Source organism: Sabethes cyaneus, chromosome 1 (assembly GCF_943734655.1).
Source record: "Sabethes cyaneus chromosome 1, idSabCyanKW18_F2, whole genome shotgun sequence".
Taxonomy (NCBI): Eukaryota; Metazoa; Arthropoda; class Insecta; order Diptera; family Culicidae; genus Sabethes; species Sabethes cyaneus.
This window is the reverse complement of record NC_071353.1, coordinates 69,301,354-69,326,819: the sequence shown is the minus strand read 5'-3', so window position 1 is coordinate 69,326,819 and position 25,466 is coordinate 69,301,354. Positions and strand designations below refer to the sequence as shown.

Below are 25,466 nucleotides of genomic sequence, written 5' to 3'. Positions count from 1 at the left end.
ATAATCTACAGGAATCCTCCGAATAACGCGATGGATGGTGCTGTATGCCCATCACGATATCTCAGCATTAACTAATAAAGTTGATTTTTGGTAGTTGACTAGGTTGTACCACATACTAACAATGTACTAAAAATTAACTTTATTGGTTAACGGACAACTAAGAAATCTCCATGGGTGTACACCACACCTCACCGCGTTATTCGGGGGACTGCTGTACATGCAACTTGTCATTTCAATTCGCGATCCACTATATATCAACAAACGATTGGGAAAATAAAATTGCTATTTGAATATGAATTGAACTGATCATACCAATCAACCAGTTAATAAATATTTGGATGCGTATATGTTTCGTTGTACTAGCGGTGGCATGGTGCTAATAATGAAAAGATTAAAGACCCTTCAGTACATATGATATATCTAAGATTGTCAGTTTTGACCTCATCATTAAGTACAATCATTAAACTGCAGACAAATCAACGTGCAAATTTGCTAGAACTAACTAGTAAACCATCGTTCTAACGATAACCCTAATTCTCACCATAATGGGCCTGGATTAACTGGACTAGCCGAAGAAGAAGCCACTAATGGTGATATCTGTTTGTTGTACGATATTTCTCACCGCCTTAGTGGTGCCAGGATGAATACTAAGATGCCGCTAAAGGACAGAGCTGATCAGTTACTAACTGAGCGTACAGAATAGCTTAAGCGATGAACTGAATATTTTGAACAACTCTTTCGAGTCTCAAATATCAAAGGCCAACAAAACCAGCAGTGTATGACGTCAATAGAGTACGTTGCATCAATCGCATCAACTCTAAGGCTTCATCGCTGGACGAAATTGAAGCAGCCATCAAAGGTATGAAATCCAGCTAAGATGCTCAAATCTTACCCATCTTTGTTAGTCCAGATGATGCATCAGTTATTTAGTAATATATGGTAAACCATGTCGCAACGCTCCGCATTATATTGGATCAACGAATTCCAAGACTCTCTTCTGCTGGCGTTCGTTGACTTCGATAAGGTTTTCGACCGATTCAACCACGAAAACATCAGAGGTAAACTTAGGCGTAAATGAGTTACAGATAAACTAGTCCATCTCATTGAGGCACAGTACGATGTATACTTGTGCAAGGTGTTGCACAATAGTATCCTGTCCGACCCAATAAGGGTCGGACAAACTGCTGGTGTGAGACAGGGCTGCATTTTATCACCGCTGTTGTTTCTCATCGTTATGGATGAGATATTAGTAGGAGCGCTTGACAGTAGACCGAATCGAGGATTGCTTTAGAATCCTCTAACGATGGAGCAGCTAAACAACCTCGGCCTTTGCAGGTAGGCAAACATTTGGCACTCAAACCAAATCACTCTACAAACGAGAACCCGAATTTTCAACTCAGACGTTAAATCCGTATTGCTGTATGCCTGCGAAACGAGGTGCGTCTCAGCGTAGACAACGCTAAAACTGCAGGTATTTATTAATCGTTGTCTATGATATATCATTCATGCCTGGTGGCCTGACAACGAGGAACTCCTCCGTTGAAGTAGATCGGACGCACTTCAGGAAAGCAGCGAACGAGATTTGTAGAGAAGCACTCGACTGGAATTCGCAAGAACAAGGACCCAGTGGCTCCTGGCGACGCAGCTTAGCCAACGATATCCGGGCTGTAGGCGAGAACTTGTCCTGGTGACAGGTGGTAGCCAATGCGGGTAACTTTAGGCAATGGAGATCTCTGATTTCATCCTTTTGTTTTCCCGGACCGGGGAACGTGGATACATAAGTAAGTAAGTAAGTAAGTAAGTAAGTAAGTAAGTAAGTAAGTAAGTACACAGTCAGTGTATCATAAGAGTTAAGAAAAAGCAACTTTGAGTTTTGCTTATGTTTTGAACATGAAGAAGAAATTATGAATTTGTTACTTCCAAAATTTGCGTAACTTGCGGCATCTGCAAAGTAAATAGTTATATTAGTAGACAGTATGCACAATGTAAGTTTGCATCTGCAAAAAAAGCAAAGCCTTGGGCTTAAGCGTCTTTTTTAAGACTTAACCCTTCTTTATCGACAGACTTCACAGCCGGCTATTAGATTACAAGACAGTTACGTGGGTAGTGCAACAATCCCACTGACTCTATTCACCAGCACCGCCTAGCCGAGAATCGAAAATACGACGACTGGCTTGTTAGACCAGCATCGTAATTCGTACCTCGAAACAACTAAGTTGTTAGGTTTGCATCTGCATCATGTTTGTTTTCTCTTTCGGCATCTCCAGAAAAATTGAAAATTATGAAAAATTGCACAAATCTCTAGAAAGCAATTCGGAGCTCGCCTACGCTCTAAAAAATCGGCACGTTAAGTTTACGTGAAAACATATGTGATTTTCATCCACCGCGCTTTTCATGTAACATTCACATGAATTGTTGAACTTGCACTCATACTAACTGATTTATGTGCGATCCCAGTAAATTTTATCAATTTTTCCATTAACTACACGCAAAATAATCCACACGTCCTTTCCACGTGAAAAATCACGTAAATTTCTCTACACGGAGTTACGTGACTTTCAGTTTAACATTATTGGAAAATACAATAACATCTATCTGATTTCCACGTAAACTAACGCAAACTACGTGAAATTCACGTATATAGTACGGGAAAAGTTGGATGGAAAATATTCACATAACTTTTCCCGTAATATCGACGTGAACATTATTTTGAGTGTAGCACCTGAACCCCATGTAAATTGTTGTACAGGAGTTTACATAATTTTGCACGTGGATGGGGCGTGTCAATTTTTTAGAGTGTACTCGCTGCATTTTCACCGGATACCGTCAAACGGGGTAACTTGCAACAGTTCACAACTATGAGGGCAAGTAAAAACTTATCTGTAGTACATTTGAGAATATTTAATTAATACAAAGTTATTAGGTCTAGAATAGAACAATTTCACATATTGAGAAAAATATGCGATCAATATTGGCTATTGTAGAATTTTTTAACTAATTTATTAGCACCGTCATCCGGGGCGAGATTCTGCCAAAAAGCATATATTTTTGTTCTTTGGCTCAGTATACACACAATTTAGGAACTAAGTTGATTTCAAACCTGTCAATATATACTAAATTGTTCAATTAACAACTACCGTAGAGATGGTTTAGTTACAATGAAACCTGGTTTTACTGGAAGTACATGAACTTTGGCACAATCTCACCCATTCTAGGGGGTGACATTGTGCCAAAAACATAAAGTTAGGCTAAAAACCTAAACAGTGAACATTAACATGTTTATATACAGTACACATAAATATCAGTATAAAGTAGTTCATATGGGGCCGTCCATCAACTAAGTGGACTATTAGGGGCAGGGGATCGTCCAAAAAGGCCGCATCATACAAAAAGTATGAACGAAAATAACCCGGAGAGGTCTGAAATAACTAAAAATGAATTCGAAGTAAATGGACAGCCTTTAAATAGCCAGTAGCATTTCTAGGGTTAACAAGAGGGAGATGTATGAAGGGATGTATCCTTAGGGGGCATACCTATTTGATCATTTAACAAAAGGAACCATTACTTCGTTCGAGAACCCACGGCCGCAACACATCTAGCCTATCCCACCCCCCTACCCCCTCCTTAAAACTAACAGTTTATACACGGTATAATATATTCGTCTTATATTAAAGTGTTTATTCAAAGTATCTGAAATTTCCAGAGAAAAAGTAAAAATTAGTTTAAATTAATTAGCAGACCTATGATGCTGTTTGCTCCAAAATGAATGATTCAATCTAATCTGTCAAAATATTGAGCTCCATAGTGAAGCATGTGAGTGTACTGGTGTATACTGACGTATTTTTGTTGTGTATGTGAAATCCACAAATTGGATCAATCATTATGGCTTGGCACAATCTCACCCCCGTGAAGCTCGAAAAGTACAAAGTTTCGAAAAATATTATTTTCGTAATCAAAACTTATCCAACGCATAATAACCTTTCAATACATTGTAAATGATTAGTTTATATACCTTCAAAACAGTAAGTTGATGCGATTTCTTGTTTGGGTTGGTTTACGCGGGACATTTTTTATAAGCGTTACTTTCGCGTATTTTTGATCGCGAACTTTGAAACCCTGTTTAGGCTAAATAGTTTGCTAATATTATCTGTGTTCCATTCAAAGTTATGAATAAATATGTTATGTTCATCATCATTTTGAATTTAGGTCACCAGTTTCTATAGATATAATAAATTTTCACAAATAAACATTTTTGGTTTTTGGCACAATCTCACCCCGGATGGCGGTAGTAACCTCTTCAATGGGGTAATTTGCAACAAGTAATATTTTTTGGCAATTGAACGAATGATTTGTATGAGTTTTTTTTTCACTTGAATATGCAAATGATAATCCGACTTGCGATTTTAATGCTTTTGCTATGAATATACGCATAAATGTCCTATGTCACGTTGGTGAAAATAATTTATAAGCCCCGTAACGGAAATTACGAATTAAACTTTTTATATTATTCATGCAGTAGATATTCCTTGTCTGGATCCGATAGAGCTGCCTTCTATAAGGACCATTCACATATTACGTATCGCACTTAGGGGAGCGGGAGTTGTGTAACAACGCATTACATGTCGTATATTCACTATGTAAAATCGCATCACGAAGTGAAGCGGGGGAGTTAAAAATCACCGATATCTTGGTTAAGTAATATATGAATGTTCATTACGTTACGAGTGATCGTAATTAGACACTGTCATATTGCTGGTCGATTTCTCTCAGTGAGAATATTTTCTTTTTGGCCTCTTCTATGGCCATTTTCAGTGTATGCAGAAAAAAACTGGTATATTTCCGACTTACCGAAAGTATCTTCCACTCTTCAGGTGTGCTTTAGTATTGCTTGATGCAAAATTAAATGATAACTTGTCTCGTGAAGTGAGAACACAGCTTTTTATATCTATCAGCTGTTGCAAGTTACCCCGTTTAAGTACTTGCTTTACGAATAATGTGGTAACAAGCAGGAAAAACAAAACTAGTCGTCATAAATCAATTATTTTGTTTTAATATAAAAATGTATGTTAGGCTTCTTTTATATGAAGTGCTTGTAGGCGACACAAACGTTTTACAGACGAAAAATTGACGATGAATTTAACACCATTTGTGGGTTTTTTTAAAAATCACCAAAAAAGCAGAAAATCAACTTAACCATACGCTCTAATTGGCTTGAATCGTACCAGAATCATGAACCTAGGGCAGAGAACTTGGCTAATAAATACCTATATATGCTCCAAACTATGGTATGTTGCGTCTATGCTACCATTGCCAGTTGGAACAGGAAAAGTAATCAAAAAACAGATCTCTCAATTTCTGTGGACCGGAATCCCGCATCGAGTTATTAAACCAAAAATTAGTGGAGGACTTGGACTACACTGTCCGATACGTAAAAGCCAATCACTATTAATAAACCGCTTTCAGAAAACCAGAGGAATACTCCCTTACCAAAATGATTACGCTCTTCAAACTAGGAGTCGAAGAGATATTCAAAATATACCTGACGAAATGCCGCACTTCAAGGACATATTGAAAGAAAATAGCAGCATTCCGTTAGAAGTCCTTTCGGAATCGACAGCAAAAAAGGTATATAAGCATTTCCTTCATAGGCTTCCAGAAAACCGCGTAGAACGTGACGTCGTTAGGAATTGGCGTAAAGTGTGGAAAAATATAAACAGGAAAGGATTATCATCTGATGAGAAATCCATATTTTACCTACTGTGCAATGAGAAATTAGACCACCTTCATCTGAGCTACAGAGAAAATCGCAGAGACACACCAAACTGTGAAAATTGTGGCGCATTGGAAACCCTGGAGCATAAATATTCGACCTGTTCTCAAATTCTACCACTGTGGCGCTACATACGCGCGGAATTGTCTATACTAACCAGAACTCCATCATTTAAGTCTCTACAATATCCAGAAATTCAGTTTGTAAATCAATCAAGTAATATCAAAAAAAATTTGAAAATATTAATAAGGTACATTATATTTATAAAAGAGACACCTCAAACAAACCAAAATGTTCCTAGCTTAAGATTTCATTTGACGTTGTCTACATAATATTTTAATAAAGTAAAGAGGTTAAAAAAACAGTATCTAAGGCTTCTTTGAACTGTTAACAACAAGACTCAGTGACTGATATAGATTAAAAATTGAAATAACAGATCAAAAAGTGCAATAAATAGGATCGATATAGCGTTGTTGCATGTTACTCCGCTGTTGCAAGTTACCCCATTTGACGGTATCTCTAAAAACCGATAGCTGTTGCGATAGAAGTTAAGCCACAAAACAAGCCTCTAGTATGAAGTATTCCACCACGTACACATATAAGGATTTTTTGACATTAGCTGAGGCCCTCGCTGAGGCTGTTTGCAGTAGGAATAATATCAAAAACATCAAATATCAAACTCCCGGATCCTCTCCTCCACTCTTCGCTCCCCTCTCACTCCTACATAACCGATCCTCAGCTAATGTCATTCTGGTTAGTGACGAAACCGCAAATTACTTCATTACTGCTTGTATTCTGAAAATTTCTCTTACATAGGGTAAGTTATCCTATAATGTACCCTTTACCTATAATGGACCTCGGGTACAGTTTCGGCGTTTTTTAGCTTGTGCTATACTTATTTCCGAGAAAATATAACACGAAACAGAAAGTACTAAACATGCCACACATTCCAGTTTATAAAGATTTAGCTGCATTCAATTATTAATGCCTTAAAATCGATATTTTCGCCAAGTGAGGGTCCATTATAGGTTAACAATGCAAAAGATGCCATTAGTGGACCCTCTCCATGCAAAATACACTAGAATTCCTATAATGGACCCGGTCGCTATCCTATTGTACACCACAAGGTACATTAAAGGAAAACGGACATTCCAATCTGTTTTAAAGAATGTGCAAAATATAGAGATTTTCAACATAAATTAATATTTTTTTAGGCTTAATCGAAAGTAACTAGTATTGTAAGTGCCATCGGTTGCGTGTTTAGCGTTACCAGTTTAAAATAATTCGTGGAAGAAAACTACTCAAGTACTAACTGGTCCACTAATGGTTAATTAACCCTACGTGCAACACCCCTATATCCGGCGCTTTCTACAGTTTCGCGTAATAATTCTTTTTTCTAATAGGGAGAAGTCCTGTATGGCCGGACAGGCCTCTTTGCCCGGACACTGGCGATTTCTAAAAAACAAGAAGTGATAAAAAGATTTGGAAAAAAGGAACAATAGTATTTTGATGGAGTTTTGATTTGTCTTATTCTTCCCAAATAATTTGATGATTTTGATTATTCCTTGTTTGAGAAATCGCTAGTGTCCGGGAATAGAGACCTGACCGGTCATACAGGAATTTTCCCTATACACAATTTGATATTGCCAACTACTCTATACAGGGGGCCCTGTAGCTGCAAGCCTGCAAGGTTACCGAGTCTGCCTTAACAAGCGAGTGGTCGTGGCTTCGAATCTTAGTAGAATCAGCCCATTCGATGTTAAGTGACTTTAGCATGGGTTTATTCTCAGGCCCCTCCACATCCTTCCTACTGCCTTCTGCATTTAATAACAATGAAAGCCTCTTGCCAGGGCAAGTTATAAGAGTGTTACTTGCTTGAGGTAGGAATGAAGCCTCTAGTTCAAGGGCAAATTATAGCTTGTTCCGCTTCCTAGTTCTAGGAACGAGATTGGTAATGCATAAGTAGTAAGAAACACATACATACACACATACACACCCCCACTCTGTGCTGAACTCTGCTTTACCGACCATGAAGCCTTTAACCGGGACTGGTTATAAGAATGATACTTGCTCGAGGTGCGAATGAAGCCTCTTGTCCAAGGATTGTAACTAATCTCCGCACTTCCTGGCTCTAGTGCTAGATTGGTTGAAAAGTAGTAAGAAGCGTAGAGGGAAAAAGGGGTGAAAACACACCGACACTTTAAGCACGGATAATAAAAGCAGTTCGCTCACTCTATAGCGATACTGCAATAACAACGAAGTGCGGAACAACACCTGGATAAGATCACAATAGATCAAAATGCTGGTCGTAATGATAATATCCACACACACAAAAAAACTACTATACAAGTTTTGGCTGCCATTTGCGCTTGAACTTCAAGTGCAGGTACATTTCAAAAGTTATGCCACGTTAAAATTCAAACGTATTGCAAGCAGGGATGGAAGATCAGTGATTTTGATAAAACCTGTGAGTTATCGCCACACGCACAAATCACGATCCGTACAGATCATGACAAATAGTGAATCTTTAGCGTTGGTCACAAGATTTTGTTCTATAAACAGTCTCAGCAGTCGATCACAGTGTTACATCTTACCTAGCTGCGAGAAAAAAGGTCACCCGTGTTGTTTGTATTATGAATTATACGATGCACGCAACCAATCGTCTGTATCTGTTATATTTCTCAACGCAATCATGCAATGAACATGATCTGACATGAGGTTTGTCATAATTTGTGCGGATCGCGACAAAGAGTTTGTCGCTTACAAGTAGTGATGTCAATGAATCTGAATCTGATCGCTTCTGTGATCTTGATCGCTAGAAGCGATTTTTTTCCATCCCTGGTTGCAAGTAACCTCGGATGACGGTATGCTATTCCTAATACCTGATAGCAGTGCTAACGTAGGCGAACGGCGTTCTAGCGCAGCAACATTCTTTGAGACTCGTGGGAAAATTTAAATTCATCGTTTTAGTTGATAATTAAACGAGGCTTCAGTGTTACGTATGTTAGTCTGTGATTAAATCATGTGCCTTAAGTTAAATTTTCCAGTATTTGTGCAACTATAGCCGTTATTTCGGTAATCCTAAAATACGGTACACAAACTTTTGTACAATTACCTTGTTTTTCAGCAGTTCATTCATCCTGTTCTCTAACGTACTAAATGTATATTTTTTTGACGCGAGTTCCCGCTGAAAAGCATTCAAAGCTGCTTCTGTGTCTGCTAACTGGATCTCACAACTTTTTAGCTGAAAAAAATATGCTTTAGGTTTAATAATGATCGATTTATTTGCCGTACTCTGAATTCGCTCTCCATCTTAATTCGTCGCATTTTGCACAATGTTTGCCACACGGTGCTATCCATTCCGGTAGGACAATTATTTGTTTGATCTAAATTTTCGCAGGCTGATAAATGTTCTAAGCATTCTTGTGGGAAAAGTATATCACTGTGTTGAGGTACTTTCTTGGCTGTAATTCGTTTGGCTAAATCTTGGAATATAGACACAGTAACTGCGGCTCTTAACTGCACCTTTGGGCGTCTCCTAAAAATTAAGCTTATGAGTAATATATATTGCAAAGTATCTAATCTAGGCAACTTGAAAATTTTGTAAGCTTGATCGACAATCGCTGACTGGGCATTGTCCAAAAAATTTATTTTGAACTGTTTGTCTAACATTTTATCTTTCGTATTGAGTGTTTCGTAAGTATTCTTATAATCATTGACTTTTTCTTGAATTTCGGTAGTTGTCGCTGCTATATCATCGATTTGTTTCTGAATGTCGTCAATGCTAGATCGCAAAGAATTTGCTTTTCGATCGTAAACAAGGCGTTGCTGATTATACAATGTATTTTTAAGAATTCGCATCTCCTCCTCTCTGATAGCTGATTCTATACAGATTTTTTCCAGCAAGCATTTCGCCACTTTCATGTTGAATTGTTTTATCTGGTTTTCTAAACTCTCGACAATGTGACTTTTTTCAACCTCAAGTAATTGTTTGTAACGGATTCGTTCTTGGATAACAATATCAAGCTGCTCTTCATAATCTTTCACTTCTCTGATATCAGTTTCATTGTAATATAGAGGATCTTTTCCGGTTTCCTGGAATGATTTGTATTCAAAAATGTTATGACAGTTAATAGTTATTATGACTATACCAGGCAATGGGGAATTGGAGGAGATTTTTTGATCTCGTCTTCCCAGCGATGTTCCAGAACTCCATCCATCATTACCACAAGGGCACGATCTTTAAAATCATTAGCCATAAGCTGCTGCTGTCTTCGCATTTTTTCCGCTCTATCTAGTGCAAGAACTTTTTCCATGCTGGGAGTACAATATTGGGCCACGGCTATCTCGTCATTCTTGGTTTCTACTATTGTCTCTGGAATTTCGTCTGGTTGAAAGCATGGATCTACTATAGTTTCTTTTTTAAAGTCGATAGTATTTAAAAGTTTGGACATGATAGACAGTTCACTTTGAATGACACGTAATCGATTGTTGCGTTTAAGCACGGTGTCCATTTCGTTATCTTTCAATGTCTTTAGTAGATCTAATTTACTATTAAATAGTTCACGAAGTTTCAGCATCTCTATCTACAAAATTATAACATTATTAAGATGAACATGCAATTGCGATGGACTGTGTTACTTTTCCACACACATTCTCGAAGTTTAATTGCTCAAATGTGACGACTTCCAACTGTTCATAACGTAGTGGCATCGGTTTTACAAATATATGGGTTGTAGTTCCGTTGAGGGAATTTGGCTTTTGGAATTGTGCACTCGACAACAAATCTATCACGTTTCCGTAGTCAGGGTCACGATTTAGAATTGACTCCAGTAGGTAAGTAGGTGTTGGTTTCCAAGGCAATAGAGCATCGTGACTAGCCATTTGCTCGGTTTCACGATATACTCCTATTCTTTGTAAAAACAACTCATTTCGTTCTTTTGGTAGCGATGGATAATTTTCTACAGAACGTTTATTAAATATTGACCTAGCAAAAGTGAAATTTCACTAGAGCAATTAGGTTAAACGAAAAATATTTTTTCTACCTGACTTTTATTGGTTTTCGTTCCATGATACTCCAGCATTTTTGAACAATATGCTCATTGGCTCGTTCCTGGTTAACAATGTAACTGAGTAATCGACAATGTTCTGTATTTCGATTCACTTTAGCCTGAAAATAATTTATAAGGACACAGTGTGACTATCTCGAATAGAAATAATTGTTCTTACCTTCTCCCTTAATAGGTTAGCGGTAGTAGAGTTCAGATTAAATAATTGAATTGGCAACATTTCATCCTCAGTAGCCGTTTCATTTGTATTTAGTATTTCTTTGAGATTTAGTTTTATGTTTTCGAAGTCATTCAGAATACTCTGTTTCGTAGATTCAAATTTTAATTTTTCAGTTTGGGTTTTATTTATTTTCTCCAAATCGATCCAGCGCGTACTGGGTAGTTCTTTGGAAACCAGTCTTGTGATTGTTGTATTGAACATAATCCTTATGTCGTCTGTTTCCAAACTAAGTTTAATATCATCGTAGCGTTGTAATGTAGGAACAACGCGTCTAACTTTGGTACAAACCAAATAGCCTGAATAGCTCAGTGTGCAAATGAATCTAAGAATCAATAGTACAATAATATTATGTTATTTATAAGTATGCACACATCGATGATAGTGAAAAGGCACCACGGGCGTAGCCAGAAATGTTTACATTTTACAAGATAAAAATCTAACATAGCCTAACCGTAAGGAGTTTATTCAGGAAATAGGGAATTATTTCCAGTTAAAATCTATTTTGGTTGAAATTAAATGTTTCTCATTCAACCAAAAAATCAAATTGAAATAATAGAAGACAAGTGCTAAAATTTTGCCTCCCAGTTGGCATCAAGGTAGGGTTGTATGTACGAATCTCGGCTGGGAGAGGCAGTGAGAGTCCATAGAATCGAGTCTCTTCGAAAAACAGCCAGGGTGCTGCTGACAACTTATCTAGCATGATTTTCAACATCGCTCTTAAGGTGATCCGACGAGCAGATATCGAAACGAGAGGTTTGATTTTCAGTAAAGGGGGAAATCTTCTACGCAGATGACTTTGATATTAAAGCCAGAAAATTTTCCACGGCGAAGGCCATCTGCGCTAGACTGAAAGCAGAGTCTAGGAGGATTGGGCTTAAAATAAACGCGGCGAAGTCCTAATACATGAATGGCAGAGCCTCAAACGAGACGAACGTGTCTTTTTCGCGGACGGTAATCGTTGACGTGACGGTGACGAATCAGAAGTGCACTGAAAAAACTATACACGTGCGTTGAATGTGCAGATCACATAGATATTCTCCTAGTGCTAATCCCTACAGTTTCATAAGAATAACACATGAATCATATTCAATGGGGAAACCATGGGTAAAACACTTTGAGATGACCTAATATTCACATCAACTCATCGTGAAAGCCACGTGAATTTTAAATAGAATGGCATTTCATAAGAGTTTGACTAAACGCCTTAAAGACCCTTTGATTAAACGCCTTAAGGACGCTTTGATTAAACGTGTAAAACCAGTGAAATATTAATAAAAACTTACACCTTAATTTCATGTGGATTGTAACAGGATACGATCTAATGGTGGATGGACACGTGGATTTGCAGTGCGAAGGCAGTGACTGCCATGTTGATTGAAGGTTTGTTGGAAAACCATGGTTGTTTAACTTGTTTCCCATATGAAATATTCCATTTCACGTTAAATCGAAGGGAAACGCTTTTGATACCCGAATGATTGACAAATGAAACAAGATTATCAATATTTGCACGTTGAAATTCATGTGTAAGATCTCTTATTTTTTTACACCAAGGAACTCAAAACCCCGAAGAAATCTTTGATTGGGCGCACGGAGACAGATTTTACGGGTCGTGGTTTTTGGGTAAAAATGGAATCGAATGGGTATTCAGAAACGATAGTGTTTTTTTGGCGTAATGCGATGATGCTCTATCCAGCTAAAATACATATTGTTCATCTGCATGATGTTTTTGTAGAAACGGGATCAAAATTTTGTGCAAACATTCGCCTGGTGCATCTTAATTGATTGCCAAACCAGAGGGCTTGTTGTTGAAGAAACGAGAAAGAGAACGATGTCCTTCTGCGTCCATAATTTTGGCTGGCCTTCTACTACATTGCTTGCGAATAGTTGTTGGGCATCTTAGGATTTGGTAAACAGTCGAAGCCGCAACATATTCGCTTTTGAAATGTTGTACTTTACGGTACTTTTTCCCAAGATTTCTGTGGAAATTCGTAGAAGTGTACAACACGCTCGAGGAATGCTTCTTGTTTTGACGCCGTTGTAAGCAAAACTTGGCAAGCATAAACAAAACAAAAAATACTGACAGATAGAGAATAGAAACAGCTAACACATACACACTCTCATTTCTCCCTGAGCTCGTTTGTTGTTAAGTATAGGGGCCTCGAAAAAATTCCAAAATTTTAGTTGTCACCCGTTAATTGAATTTTATGATCTTAAAAATAGTCACTCAATTCTACTAGCAAGCTCGAAAATAAGACGTTATTGGAAGCTAACTATAGTTTATAGCAATTTGATATACTGTATCATAATTTAAGCTTTCCTGATACAGATACAGTTAGCCCACAAAACAGCTCGAAGTTCTTTGCACTTTATTAGCAATTTTCCATGATGACGACCACACGGCACATTGTCGCTCAGAGGGAACATTCTGGAAAAAGACGGTAAAAAGTTTTTCCTGACATTCTGAGCTTAGTTGTCTTCGGAAAAGTTTCTTAAAAAAGTATTCTGCATCTTCGTATCTTCGTGCAACGTAAGCACTATTCTGCATCTGTTGACATTTTCATACAATTATATATTAAGGGGATAACATATTTGCAAAAATTAACTTTTTATAGGAACTAGATAGCATGTTCACGTGTTCGCAAAGTTGTAGATCTTTGGATTTCATTAAACTTTGCCGAAGATACTAAGTGTCTGCATCATATGGTTTACGAGATATAATTGACTTTCTGTCGTTTCAGATCAGTTGGATGTTTAGCATTACCAGTTTAAAATAATTAATAGATGAAAATAACTCAATCACTAAAGGGTCCACTAATGGTTAATTTACCCTATTAGCAGGGCTTTTTCGTTCACTTTGACTCAATGCTGATTCATTTGACAGTACCGTCTCAGTCGAGCAAAATTTGACAAAGTTATATATGGGACATTTGTAGAACCAGTTATTATCTACAATTTTGCTGAATAAAGTTTTACTGCATCTTTTGTATTTACGGTGCTCATTTAGTTACTAATGATGTACTAGCTTTGTAGCATCGTAACTACAACAGATACAGCAAAACTTTATTCAGCAAAATTGAAGATGATAACTAGTTCTACAAATGTTCCATATACAACTTTGTCAAGTTTTACTCAGCTGAGACGGTACTGTCAAATGAATCAAAATTGAGTCAAAGTGAACGAACAAGCCCTGCCTATTAGAATTTCATCAAAACGATATTTCGTATGGATATTTAATCTGTCGTTGCATGTTTACTTACAAACGGTTCAAATCAGCTCTCGCCAGTAAAATTCCTCCGTCTATGTGGTGTTCGGTAATAAAAAAAGCCAGCAGTTTATCAGTTTTAACATCAAATATCGTGACCAAACCATCAATGCTCCATGTTGATAGATGGTGCTGATTCGCATAAATGGAGAAATGTGGGATTTGGTGCTTTACCTCGATTGTCGATACAATTTTAACTTGCAAACATTTTGTGTCATCTTCTACTATCTCTAGAATATCGATTTCATTGGTTAGATATCCGACAGCATACATCCTGTTTGATCCTGATAGGCAACCAAATTTGCGTTCGAATTGAATATATTTTTTCTGCAGTTCTTCGGTCGTTATGTTATGTTTTCCGTTACAAACAGAAATAACGATAATAGTGAGTTTATTTGATGGTTCTTTCTCGTTATTTGCAACTAATGCAATAATTTCTATGTTTTCTGCAGAAACCATAAGTATTGGGTGTGATATGTTTTCTGTTATAGATATAGAACAATGATAGATTACATCCATCTGTTTGCCAGGTAGTCCTTTGATAACGAAGACATTGTTGCGTTCATCGATAACAACCATATACAATCCATCTTCAGAAAACCGTATTCGCGAAATGGTACAATAACCTAGATAAAAATCCGCAAGCAAACATGGTTTCTCTGGACGGTATAACGAAACTAAATACACTATTCCTGTTAACGTAGCCACTGATATAAAAGGATATAAAGGGTGCTCTTGCATGCAGCTTATTTTGTCTATGAAATATTTGGCCAGTTTCATTCCAGTTTTTACATCTATTACTATCAGTTCACTTGCACTATTGAGGCCAACTACAACTTCAGTCAAAGGGTTTACGAACAAAAAGCATGTGAATTGCATCTCGAATTCCATAACTGGTACATGTTCCACGTTTCGTAGGTCGTTGTCCACTGTTGTCAGCACTAGGTTCCCATTTGAAGTTATACCATAGAGCCCGTTGCTTGTGGAATAGTACAATAATGAAGCGAACTGTACTGCTGAATCAGTGTTCCATATTTGAATGTAAATATTCTTTTGTCGTTTGTAAAAGCTGATATTTCCGTTGGGATTGCGAAGAAATAGCCCTCCTTTACAGTAGTAAATTAGGGGCGCAAAAGACCCAGGTTCATTGGCTGCTTGTATAATTCGATTCATTTGTCCAGTGCTGCCAGAGAACTGAAATTATAATGTTATGCAAAAGATTAGTAGGTATTCTACCAAAAATACGTTTTTGCAAATAGGCGGACATTTGTGTCATACACCTTTGATTCGAATGTAACTAGAGCAGAAGTACCAAATAAAGTAATGGCACCAATTATGGTAATACGAAAGAGTATATTATTATTTTAGAACGGAGAACATGCTTACCTTGATTTTTGTTGAAGTAACAACTAACTAACTAATGTTTTTACCACAGTGAGAATTGTCTCTTACCAATTCGTTGAGGCGTGTACGTAATCTAAATTAAGAAATTGTCGATATATAAATTACATTTTACATTGTGACACATATGTATTCGAACAAAAATCGTTGTATGCTTGCAGCGGCATATACAATTAATACAATCAAACTAAGACCATGTGTGTGTGGCATCATGACTTAAGTCTTACTTGACGTAGTTCCATTTTCGTATTGTGTCTCGTTCGGTGTGCACGTGCCAGAGGAAAAGGATTTGTGTACCTAATTTGAGCTAGAATCATTATTTTGATCAAAAGATAAATCTACATAATGCATTTTAGATACTATTATAGAACCTCATAGCAAAAAATATAAGGATTGGTTCAAAATTATGAGAAAATCAGTTTTTTGTTGTTTTTCAACAATAGTGTCGAGTGGACTTGAGGGGTTTCTCAAACAAACGATTCAATTATTGTTTTTTGTGCTCTGTATCTATGGGTAAACAACTTCTAAAAGTAAAGTTCGAAATTCAGGATTTATTAGAGTAATATGACTTTGACTATACACTCAAGTCGCTTTTTACGCGCAGGATACGTCCCGCGTAAATCAAAACCGCGTAAAAAAACCGCGTAAATTCCGAAAACCGCGTAAAAAACCAAAGTTTCGCGTAAAAAAAACTTTGTGGATTTCAACACTACGCGAAGAAATAGACGTTTTGAGCACATCCGCGTAAATTCCAAAAACCGCGTAAAAAACCGCGTAAATTCCGAAAACCGCTTAAAAACCGCGTAAATTCCGAAAACCGCGTAAAACCGCGTAAAACCGCGTAAATTCCGAAAACCGCGTAAAAATAGTCGCGTATAAAAAACCGCGTAAAAAGCGACTTCAGTGTATATGACTTTGACTGAAGTTTTTGGAGCTTCTTAGTAGAATACGAAACCTGGAAATTAAATAAAAAGAAAACTTATCCAATTTAATTCTACTATGTATATTTTATTCTTGCCAGATACGTATTTCGCCTACGACTTGCAGACTTCCGCACTGTCTGTAATCGAATTTCGAAAGTTCGAAAACAGACACTGAGGAAGCCTGCAAGTCGTAGGCGAAATACGTATCGGTTAAAAATAAAATATAGTGGAATTAAATTGCATAAGTTTTCTGTTTATTTAATGTCCAGATATATGACTTTGTTTTTGTTCGAATACATGTGTGTCACATTGTACAAAAGAAAAACGTATTGCGAAATTAATCACTCCTTCTTATCATTTTAAGTTTAAAAAATGGTCCTGTGTTGTAGACCAAATCGAGGTGACGTCACGAACCCGATTTGACAGATACTGACAACCTTGTTTACATAACAGATTTAGTTTTTGCGATGGAATAAATTTATTCCCTGTAAAGATTTAGTTACTTAAACGGCAAGTTTGTATTGATTATCGGGGTTATGTGCCACTGGTACATCATACTTAAATGCATTTTTCGTTACTTTCGGTAAATAATTTACTCAAGCGTGTAGGGTGCTATTATATCTCTAGATTTACGCGTTGGTAAGAGGAAATGTCAATCAACTTAGGGACTATATTGGCTCGTTTCATTATTTTTCTTTTCAGGTATAACAAAATATAGGTTGAAAACCCCATTAAAAAGTAAATAAATAAATAAATAAATAAATAAATAAATAAATAAATAAATAAAGAAATAAATAAATAAATCTACATAATAAAACTCGAGTTAATTCACCTAGCGGAGTGACCTGGCCTTTCTACTAGATCTTTTTTTTTATTTCTTAGTGTCTGAATATCTATCTATCTTCTATCTATATATATATATTATATTATATTATTTATATTTATATATATATATATAAATGAAATGCTGTTCGTGTGTCCGGTATAGACTCGCAAACCACTCGACGGATTTTGATGAAACTTGCCATACACATTGTGTTTGATGTGAGGAATGTTGTTAGCATGGTTTGAGACCCCTCCCCCTCTAGAAGGGGGGGGGGCTCCCATACAAATGAAACACAAATTTCTCTATAACTTGGGAACTAATCAAGCAAATGGAACCAAATTTGGCCTGTGAAGGTTTTTGGAGGTAGAATTTTTTCCTCTATGGTAGATTGAGAAACCTCCTTCCTTTAAGAGGGGGGGCTCCCATACAAATAAAACACAAATTTCCCTATAACTCGACTATTAATCAAGCAAATGAATTTGGAAGTTATTGGAGGCAGAATTTTTTTCTATAGCGTATTGAGTTTCCTCTCCCCTCTGGAAGGGGGGAGGGCTCTCATACAAATTAAACAGAATTTTTTGCAATATTCATAAAGTAATCGAACTCGCGAGTGTTGCCGTCCATACTAAAATATAAGATAAATTTGGAACAAAATTGCTAAGAATGAATCGGTGAAGTCTAGATAATGGGTCAAATTAAATAAAAGTAAGATAATATACTACTTATTTTAAAAAGAAAATTGAAGAGAAAATACATTGTTGAAATGAAAATATGAAGAAAATAATGTTGTGATTACACTAAGGTTATGGTTTCTGACCAGTTTTCAACTGATTTCAATCGAACTGCACTGAAGTTTTATTACGATTTTGCCAACATTACCATTTTAAGAGTTGGTAATAAAACCCAAATTGTTACGTTGGGCTGCTCGAGTCACAAATGCTGATGCGTTGGATTAGAAATTTGCTGCATGATTTAGGAATATCTTGGGTAGTCAAAAAGAAAGCTCTTGGTTGCAAGATTACAATTAATCAAATCTTCAGGACTATGCATGTACCCCCTTTTTAGAATGGCGCAGCAACGTGCGCCGGGTCCTCTAGTGTATTTATAATTCAGTTAGCCATATTTTTAAACATCAATTTACTGCGAGCAATTATTGTATTTTCCTCTTAGACTCCAGAATGAATATATGTAGTAAATCAATAATTCAAATACCAAGTTAGAATGAAAGAAATACTGCAAAAGTAGTGTCACAAACATTTCCGATTGCGGGTAACAGTAAGAGACGAAAATTACGATTGAAATATTTTCCTGCTTAAAACGCTGGAAAAACATTCATTTTTGTTTTGACTATTTTTAATTGAAATAAAATTTTGCTGATGCGTTTGATACCACGTAAGGATATATTTTCAATGAAACTTAATCTTTTTCATCAAGCGTAACTGTTCAAAATGGTGAGGTCTGTATTTAAAAATAAAACAGATAAGTAGGTTTTGAGATATGAAATTTTAAAAACATAATAACCTCATTTCAAAATACGCCCGTTTGAAAAATTACGCTTGACGAAAAAAAAGTTTCATGAAAAAAGAACCCTTGAGTGGTATCCAACATATCAGCAAAATTTCATTTCAATCAAAAATAGTCGAATCAAACCGTTTTGTTAGTTGAGGAATTGCTCTTCATCACTTTTCCTGTATTTCAATGCAAATTACAAAACTGTAAATTGTACACACAAACATTATACATACATACATACATACATACATACATACATACATACATACATACATACATACATACATACATACATACATACATACATACATACATACATACATACATACATACATACATACATACATACATACATACATACATACATACATACATACATACATACATACATACATATATACATACATACATACATACATACATACATACATACATACATACATACAAACACACATACAAACACACATACACGCTTGCATAGAAGAAGCAGATGCACGGGGAAATTCCGGCAGAACGCGAAGAAGCGGAAAAAAAGGCGAAGAATAGGGAGAGACCCCAACCTCGCCGGATCCGGAGCAGAGGCGACGCTCTGATTGTTGGAGTGAAGGGCGAGAAGACGACGTATGCCGATCTCCTCAAGAGAATGAGGGACGAACCGAAGCTGAAAGAGTTAGGGGAAAAGGTCGTGAAAACCCAGAGAACCCAGAGTGGCGAGTTGCTCTTCGAGCTCAAGAGAGACCCGGAGGTGAAGAGCGCGGCCTTCAAGGCGCAAGTCGAGACAGCGCTCGGTAGCGAAGCTCAAGTAAAAGCTTTGTCTCAGGAGACGATCGTTGAAGAGAAAAACCTGGACAAGGTCACAACAGAGGTGAAAGCGTTGCCGGGACGCAACTGGGCCTAGGGTCGACCAAATTCCAGTCTTTGGTTGCACCCTCAGTTGTGTGCTAACAGGGAAAGGGGGGCACGTTGTGCCTGAGGGTAGCGTGGCGTAGTGGTGTAAAGAGGCGAGCGGGGCTCAACTCCTATAAGCCAGCTGCGGGCGCCGTAGTGTTTGCGGTTAGCGTGGCGCAGTGGTGTAAAGAGGCGAGCGGGGCTCAATTCCTATAAGCCAGCTGCGGACGTAGTAGCGTCCTGTTAGAGCTCAGGACTTTAAGCAAAAAAGCCGGGTCAGGAGTGCCATGGGCACATTAGGATCGGTTCCAGGAAGATCCTAATTACGGTGTACTGGACGGGCGGGAATAAACGTTTGGATTTGGCGCTATAGGGCTGACGGCTGTGCTATTCTACTACCTTATGTAAGGAAGGGTGGTACCTTCCTGAAACGGCGAGTAGGCTAATGGTACAGCTGCCTTCCGTCCCGTTAAAACCGTAGTTGGTCTCTAGGTACGTTCAAAGCTCGTCACTCACGTCAAAGTGCGGTGGTGTAGGCTCAGATGATACATTCCTGACTAACGCTGATCGGATGCTGACATCCCTGCCCCCATGAAGGGTAGGGGGGAGTGTCCCTAGCCATGGCCTCCCTGCTTGCATAGATCACCATGGGATCGTTAAGGCGACTACACAATTACGAGTGGAGATAGCGGCTTAGAGTTGGGACCCTTTCGAATGGACAAATTTTTAAATTTTAAAGAGGGAGCGAATACGGGTGCTACTAGTGGCAAAGATGACATCTTTGCCAAAAGTAGTAAGTTGGCCAGGTCACCAACAGTAAAGACAGGTAGCCCCCCGTTATCGGGGGCGCGACCCAAGAAGGGAAGCCCGCCGAAATCGGGGGCACAGCCCATGCAGGGAAGCCCCCCGAAAACGGGGGCGATACCGAAGAGGAAGTTGACTCCACCAAAGTCTAACACCCCAGTTAGAACGCAGGTGGCCACCACTGCTAGCTCAGCCAAGAGGGCGAGCGACAGCGGTAGGCAAATGTCAACGGAGGGCGTGGTGCACCCTCTTGAGGGCGAAGTTGGGCTTCCTCCTGCCAGTTGCAAGCTGGAGGAAGCCAAAAAGTTGGTGGACGAGTTGTACTCGTTCATCAACTCTAGGTCAAATGTCCACCTCGACATTAAAAAGCTGGCGGTGAGCCTCCGCTCTACCGTCGTAGCTGCCGAGGTTGAGAGGCAAGAGCTTCTGCAGCGATGCGAAATCGCCGAAGCTCTGGTCATAGCCGCTAAGGCTGTGGCCATGCCTAGTCAGGCGCGTACGCCGCTTGCCAAGCGCAAGGCGGCTACGCCCGACCATGGACCAACGCTGGTAGCCAAGAGGCAGCGGACTTCGGCTCGCGCCTCTACCAGCGAACGTGCGGAGGCGGTCCCGGATGGTGCTTCCGGGACCGGGGAGGAGGAATGGCAGGTGGTTAGGCGTAAACCGCCTAAACCGCCGAGGCCGAAACCGAGCGAGGCTGCGGCTGCAAAGCCAAAGCCAAGGCGCGTCCATAAGGGCGACGCCTTAGTAGTGAAGCTGACAGGTGAGCTGTCGTACGCCGAACTACTGCGTAAGGTTCGAGTGGACCCCAAGTTGCAGGAGCTTGGGGCCAACGTAGTAAAGACCCGCCGAACCCAGGCAGGGTGCTCTTCGAGCTCAAAAAGGACCCAACGGTCCAGAGTTCGAATTACCAGAAACTGGTAGAGCAGTCCCTGGGCGAAGCGGGACAGGTAAAGGCGCTGTCGCAGCGTGTTCTGGTCGAGTGCAAAAACCTCGACGAGATTACGACGACAGTGGACCTGAGTGATGCTTTGCGGGATCAGCTTAAGGTTGATGTGGCACCCGCAGACATCCGGTTGAGGAAGGCATACGGTGATATGCAGACTGCGACCTTAAACGTGCCAGAGGCAATCGCCAACAAGATGTTGGCGTCTGGCAAAATTAAGGTAGGATGGTCAGTGTGTACTCTGGTGTCGAAACGGCGTATCGAACGCTGTTTCAGGTGTATGGGCTTTGACCGATCGGCGGCCAAGTGTAAGGCCCCCGATCGGTCCATGCTGTGCAGGCGGTGCGGCGAAGATGGCCACTTCGCCAGGGGATGTAGCAAACCCCCCAGGTGCATGCTCTGCACAGTCGATGCGGGAAATAAGCATGCCACAGGTGGCCCACTGTGTGCGGCTTATAGGCGGGCATTGCAACGATAAGGGTGCAGGTTATACAGATTAACCTAAACCACTGTGAAACGGCACAGGAGTTGCTTTGGCAAACGGCAGCCGAGACGGGGTGCGATATTGCCATTATCGCGGATACCTACCGGGTCCCCCGTGGAGGCGCTAACTGGGTTATCGATAAGGGTCGGATGGCAGCGATCGCCGTGATGGGTAGATACCCGATCCAGCAGGTGGTGTCGTCCGACCAAGAGGGGTTCGTGATCGCGGTGGTCGATGGCGTCTGCATCTGTAGCTGCTACGCTCCACCTAGGTGGTCGCCGGAGCAGTTTGACCGGATGCTAGACGTGCTCACCGACGAACTCACCGGTCGCAAGCCCGTTGTCATTGGAGGGGACTTCAATGCTTGGGCTGTCGAATGGGGTAGCAGGTGCACTACTCCGAGGGGACAAAGCTTGCTGGAAGCTCTGTCCAAGCTAGATGTAAGTCTGGCTAACGTGGGATCCGTCAGTACCTTTTGTAGGGGGGGGGTACAACAATCGATCATCGACATCACCTTCTGCAGCCCAACGTTGCTTGCCAACATGGGCTGGAGGGTGTCAGATGAGTACACGCATAGCGACCACCAAGCTATACGGTACACGATTGAACGACGGGCGCTACGGCCACGCGGGGTGAAGTCGACAGGGAGGAGGTGGAAAGTGAAGGCCTTCGACAAAGACCTGTTCGTTGAAGCACTCAGTGCAGAGAGCACCCGCTCGAACCTGAGTGCTCGTGAGCTGACCAACGTCCTAGTACGGGCATGTGATACCACTATGCCTAGGACGGGGCAGCCAATGAACGGTCGTCGCTCGGTATACTGGTGGAGTGATACCATTGCCCAGCTCCGTTCCAGGTGCCACAGAGCGAGAAGGCTAGCGCAGAGGGCCCGGACCGATGCAGATGCTGAAGCTCGGGGAGTTGATCTTAGAGCGGCAAGGTCGGCGCTTAAGAAGGAGGTTAGGCGTAGCAAGAAATCCTGTTTCCAGGACCTATGTCGCGATGCGGATTCAAACCCCTGGGGAGGTGCATACCAGGTGGTAATGAAAAAGATGAAGGGTACATCTGCGCCGCAGGAAACCTGCCCCCAAAAGCTGAAAGCCATCGTAGAAGGGCTCTCTCCGCAACACAATCCAGTTTGGTGGCCTCCGACCCCGTACGGTCAATCGAATGATGTCCTCAATCCGGTCACGAATGAGGAACTTATCGTAATTGCCAGGGGTCTAAAAACGAAGAAAGCGCCCGGTCCTGACGGGATTCCGAACGAGGCACTCAAAGCGGCGATCCAAGCATATCCCGATATGTTTAGAGAGACGCTTCAGAGTTGCCTAGAGGTATGCGAATTTCCAGACAAATGGAAAGTCCAAAGATTGGTACTGCTGCCAAAGCCGGGGAAACCACCTGGTGATCCCTCGTCGTACAGGCCAATTTGCTTACTGGACACGCTAGGCAAATTGCTAGAGCGGGTAATCCTAAACAGGCTAACGCCTGTGACGGAAAGTGATGTCGGACTGGCAAACATGCAGTTTGGCTTCCGTAAGGGGAAGTCCACTGTAGATGCCATAAAGTCCGTAGTGGAGAGGGCCGAGAAGCCTATGAAACGGAAAAGGCGAGGCGACAGGTATTGTGCCATAGTCACAATCGATGTCAAAAACGCCTTTAACAGCGCTAACTGGGGTGCAATTGCGTTAGCGCTGCATAGGATGAGGGTACCGGATCATCTATGCAGGTTGCTTAAGAGTAACTTCGAGAACCGGACGCTAGTGTACGGCACGGCGGACGGGGCGAAGAGGTACAGAGTGACAGCGGGTGTTCCACAGGGTTGCCCGAGAGTAAGCGCAATCAGGCATGTCTGAACAAGGTGTTCAGGCTGTTAGCATTGCGCGTTGCGTGCGGCTACCGTACCATATCGTTGGATGCGATTGGGGTTATTGCAGCCATGATTCCAATATGCATACTCCTAGGTGAAGATATCGAGTGCCACAGGCAGAGGAACGTCAGGGGCGCTAGGGACAGAGTTAGGCTGGACTCTATTAGGCGTTGGCAGGTGGAATGGGATCGCACCGACCATGGTAGGTAGACCCATAGGCTGATCCAGAACATATCGTCCTGGATCGGCAGAGGTCATGGTGAGGTAAACTTTTTCCTTACCCAGTTTCTGTCGGGTCATGGATGCTTCAAGAAGTATCTACATACACGCGGGCGGGTAGATTCACCCTTTTGCCCCGTTTATACGGTAGCCGAGGAAACGGCAGAGCATGTGATTTTTCACTGCCCGCGGTTTACGTCCACTCGGCGGGTGATGCTTGCGGTCGTTGGGGAAGACACCAACGCCGACAACTAGTGATGTCCGATTTTTTCAGTTAATCGATTAGTTAACAATCGATTACTTTTTAGGCGGCCAATAATCGAGATCGATTAATCGGCGCTGCATAATCGATTAATCGAAATAATCGATTGGTTATAACCTTTACGTCCTGTAACGGGGCGGGATGGTTTTTAGGGCTGGGAGCAGTGACAACCTTCACTTAAGCGCCAGGCAAGGATTAACTTGCCGTGAAGGAGCGTGTTTAGCGATACAATCCCGGTCCGGCTAGAATACCTCAGGGCAGGTCCATCAAACGCTCAACTATAAACTTACGAACGAAATCCCGACTAACCTAACATCGGTTAAATCCGTTCGGCCGACTCAACAGGGGGACAAGAGCAACCATCGGCTAGTGCAGAGTCCCCTAGGCATCCTACACTAACCTACCGAAGGCTAACTCGCGAACCGATCTGGGGGGCGGGGGGGGGGGGGGCACATTCGGGGACTCACACTTTCCGAGGACACATATCGCAGCAAACACCATTTCGAGGGTTAACAGATCTTCATTTACACGTTTGGCTTAATCTAGTGGTTAATTTTCTTCAGTTTTACTTACGGCCTGCTGCTTCTTGTCGACGAAGGTTCTCTGATGCTCCGATGAACAGGTGACTGTGCTAGACCAGCGGTTTCGTAGACCGCTTACAGATAGCCCGTACCAAATACGTGGTGGGTGGCAAATGGTGAATGAAATGTTTTAGTTCGACCGGGTCCGACATCCGGTAGCCGGTACGAACGGTGATGAATCCACAGACAGTAACAATTGGTTATGTGGTGGGTATAGCATACGGTTCGCTCTTCGGCGATCGGTTCCTACGATCGATGGTGTATAGGGCCACGGATGGTAGCAACTGCCTGCTCGCTCGGTGTGTTGCTCGGAGAATCGGATCACGCACTCATGGTCGACACGTGTTAAGGCCGACTGACGACGGTCGCGCTCTTAAGATCTAAGGGAAGACCTCCGTTTGAAGGAGGGTGCTGGTGGTCTTTTGCTTCGTT

At 40.8% G+C, this 25,466-nt stretch overlaps 1 protein-coding gene across 1 annotated transcript in view; it reads right to left on the bottom strand.

Moving 5' to 3' along the window:
• Window positions 1–25,466, bottom strand: part of LOC128745793 (cilia- and flagella-associated protein 43) — a 70,455-nt gene that overhangs the window by 30,626 nt on the left and 14,363 nt on the right. Inside the window, exons 4-11 of the mRNA XM_053842869.1 lie at window positions 14,317–15,515; window positions 11,000–11,381; window positions 10,816–10,940; window positions 10,412–10,757; window positions 9,922–10,356; window positions 9,363–9,865; window positions 9,065–9,308; window positions 8,886–9,014 (exon numbers count right to left, since the gene is read on the bottom strand). Coding sequence (XP_053698844.1) covers window positions 8,886–9,014; window positions 9,065–9,308; window positions 9,363–9,865; window positions 9,922–10,356; window positions 10,412–10,757; window positions 10,816–10,940; window positions 11,000–11,381; window positions 14,317–15,515 — 3,363 coding nt within the window. The remainder of the gene's footprint in view (window positions 1–8,885; window positions 9,015–9,064; window positions 9,309–9,362; window positions 9,866–9,921; window positions 10,357–10,411; window positions 10,758–10,815; window positions 10,941–10,999; window positions 11,382–14,316; window positions 15,516–25,466) is intronic.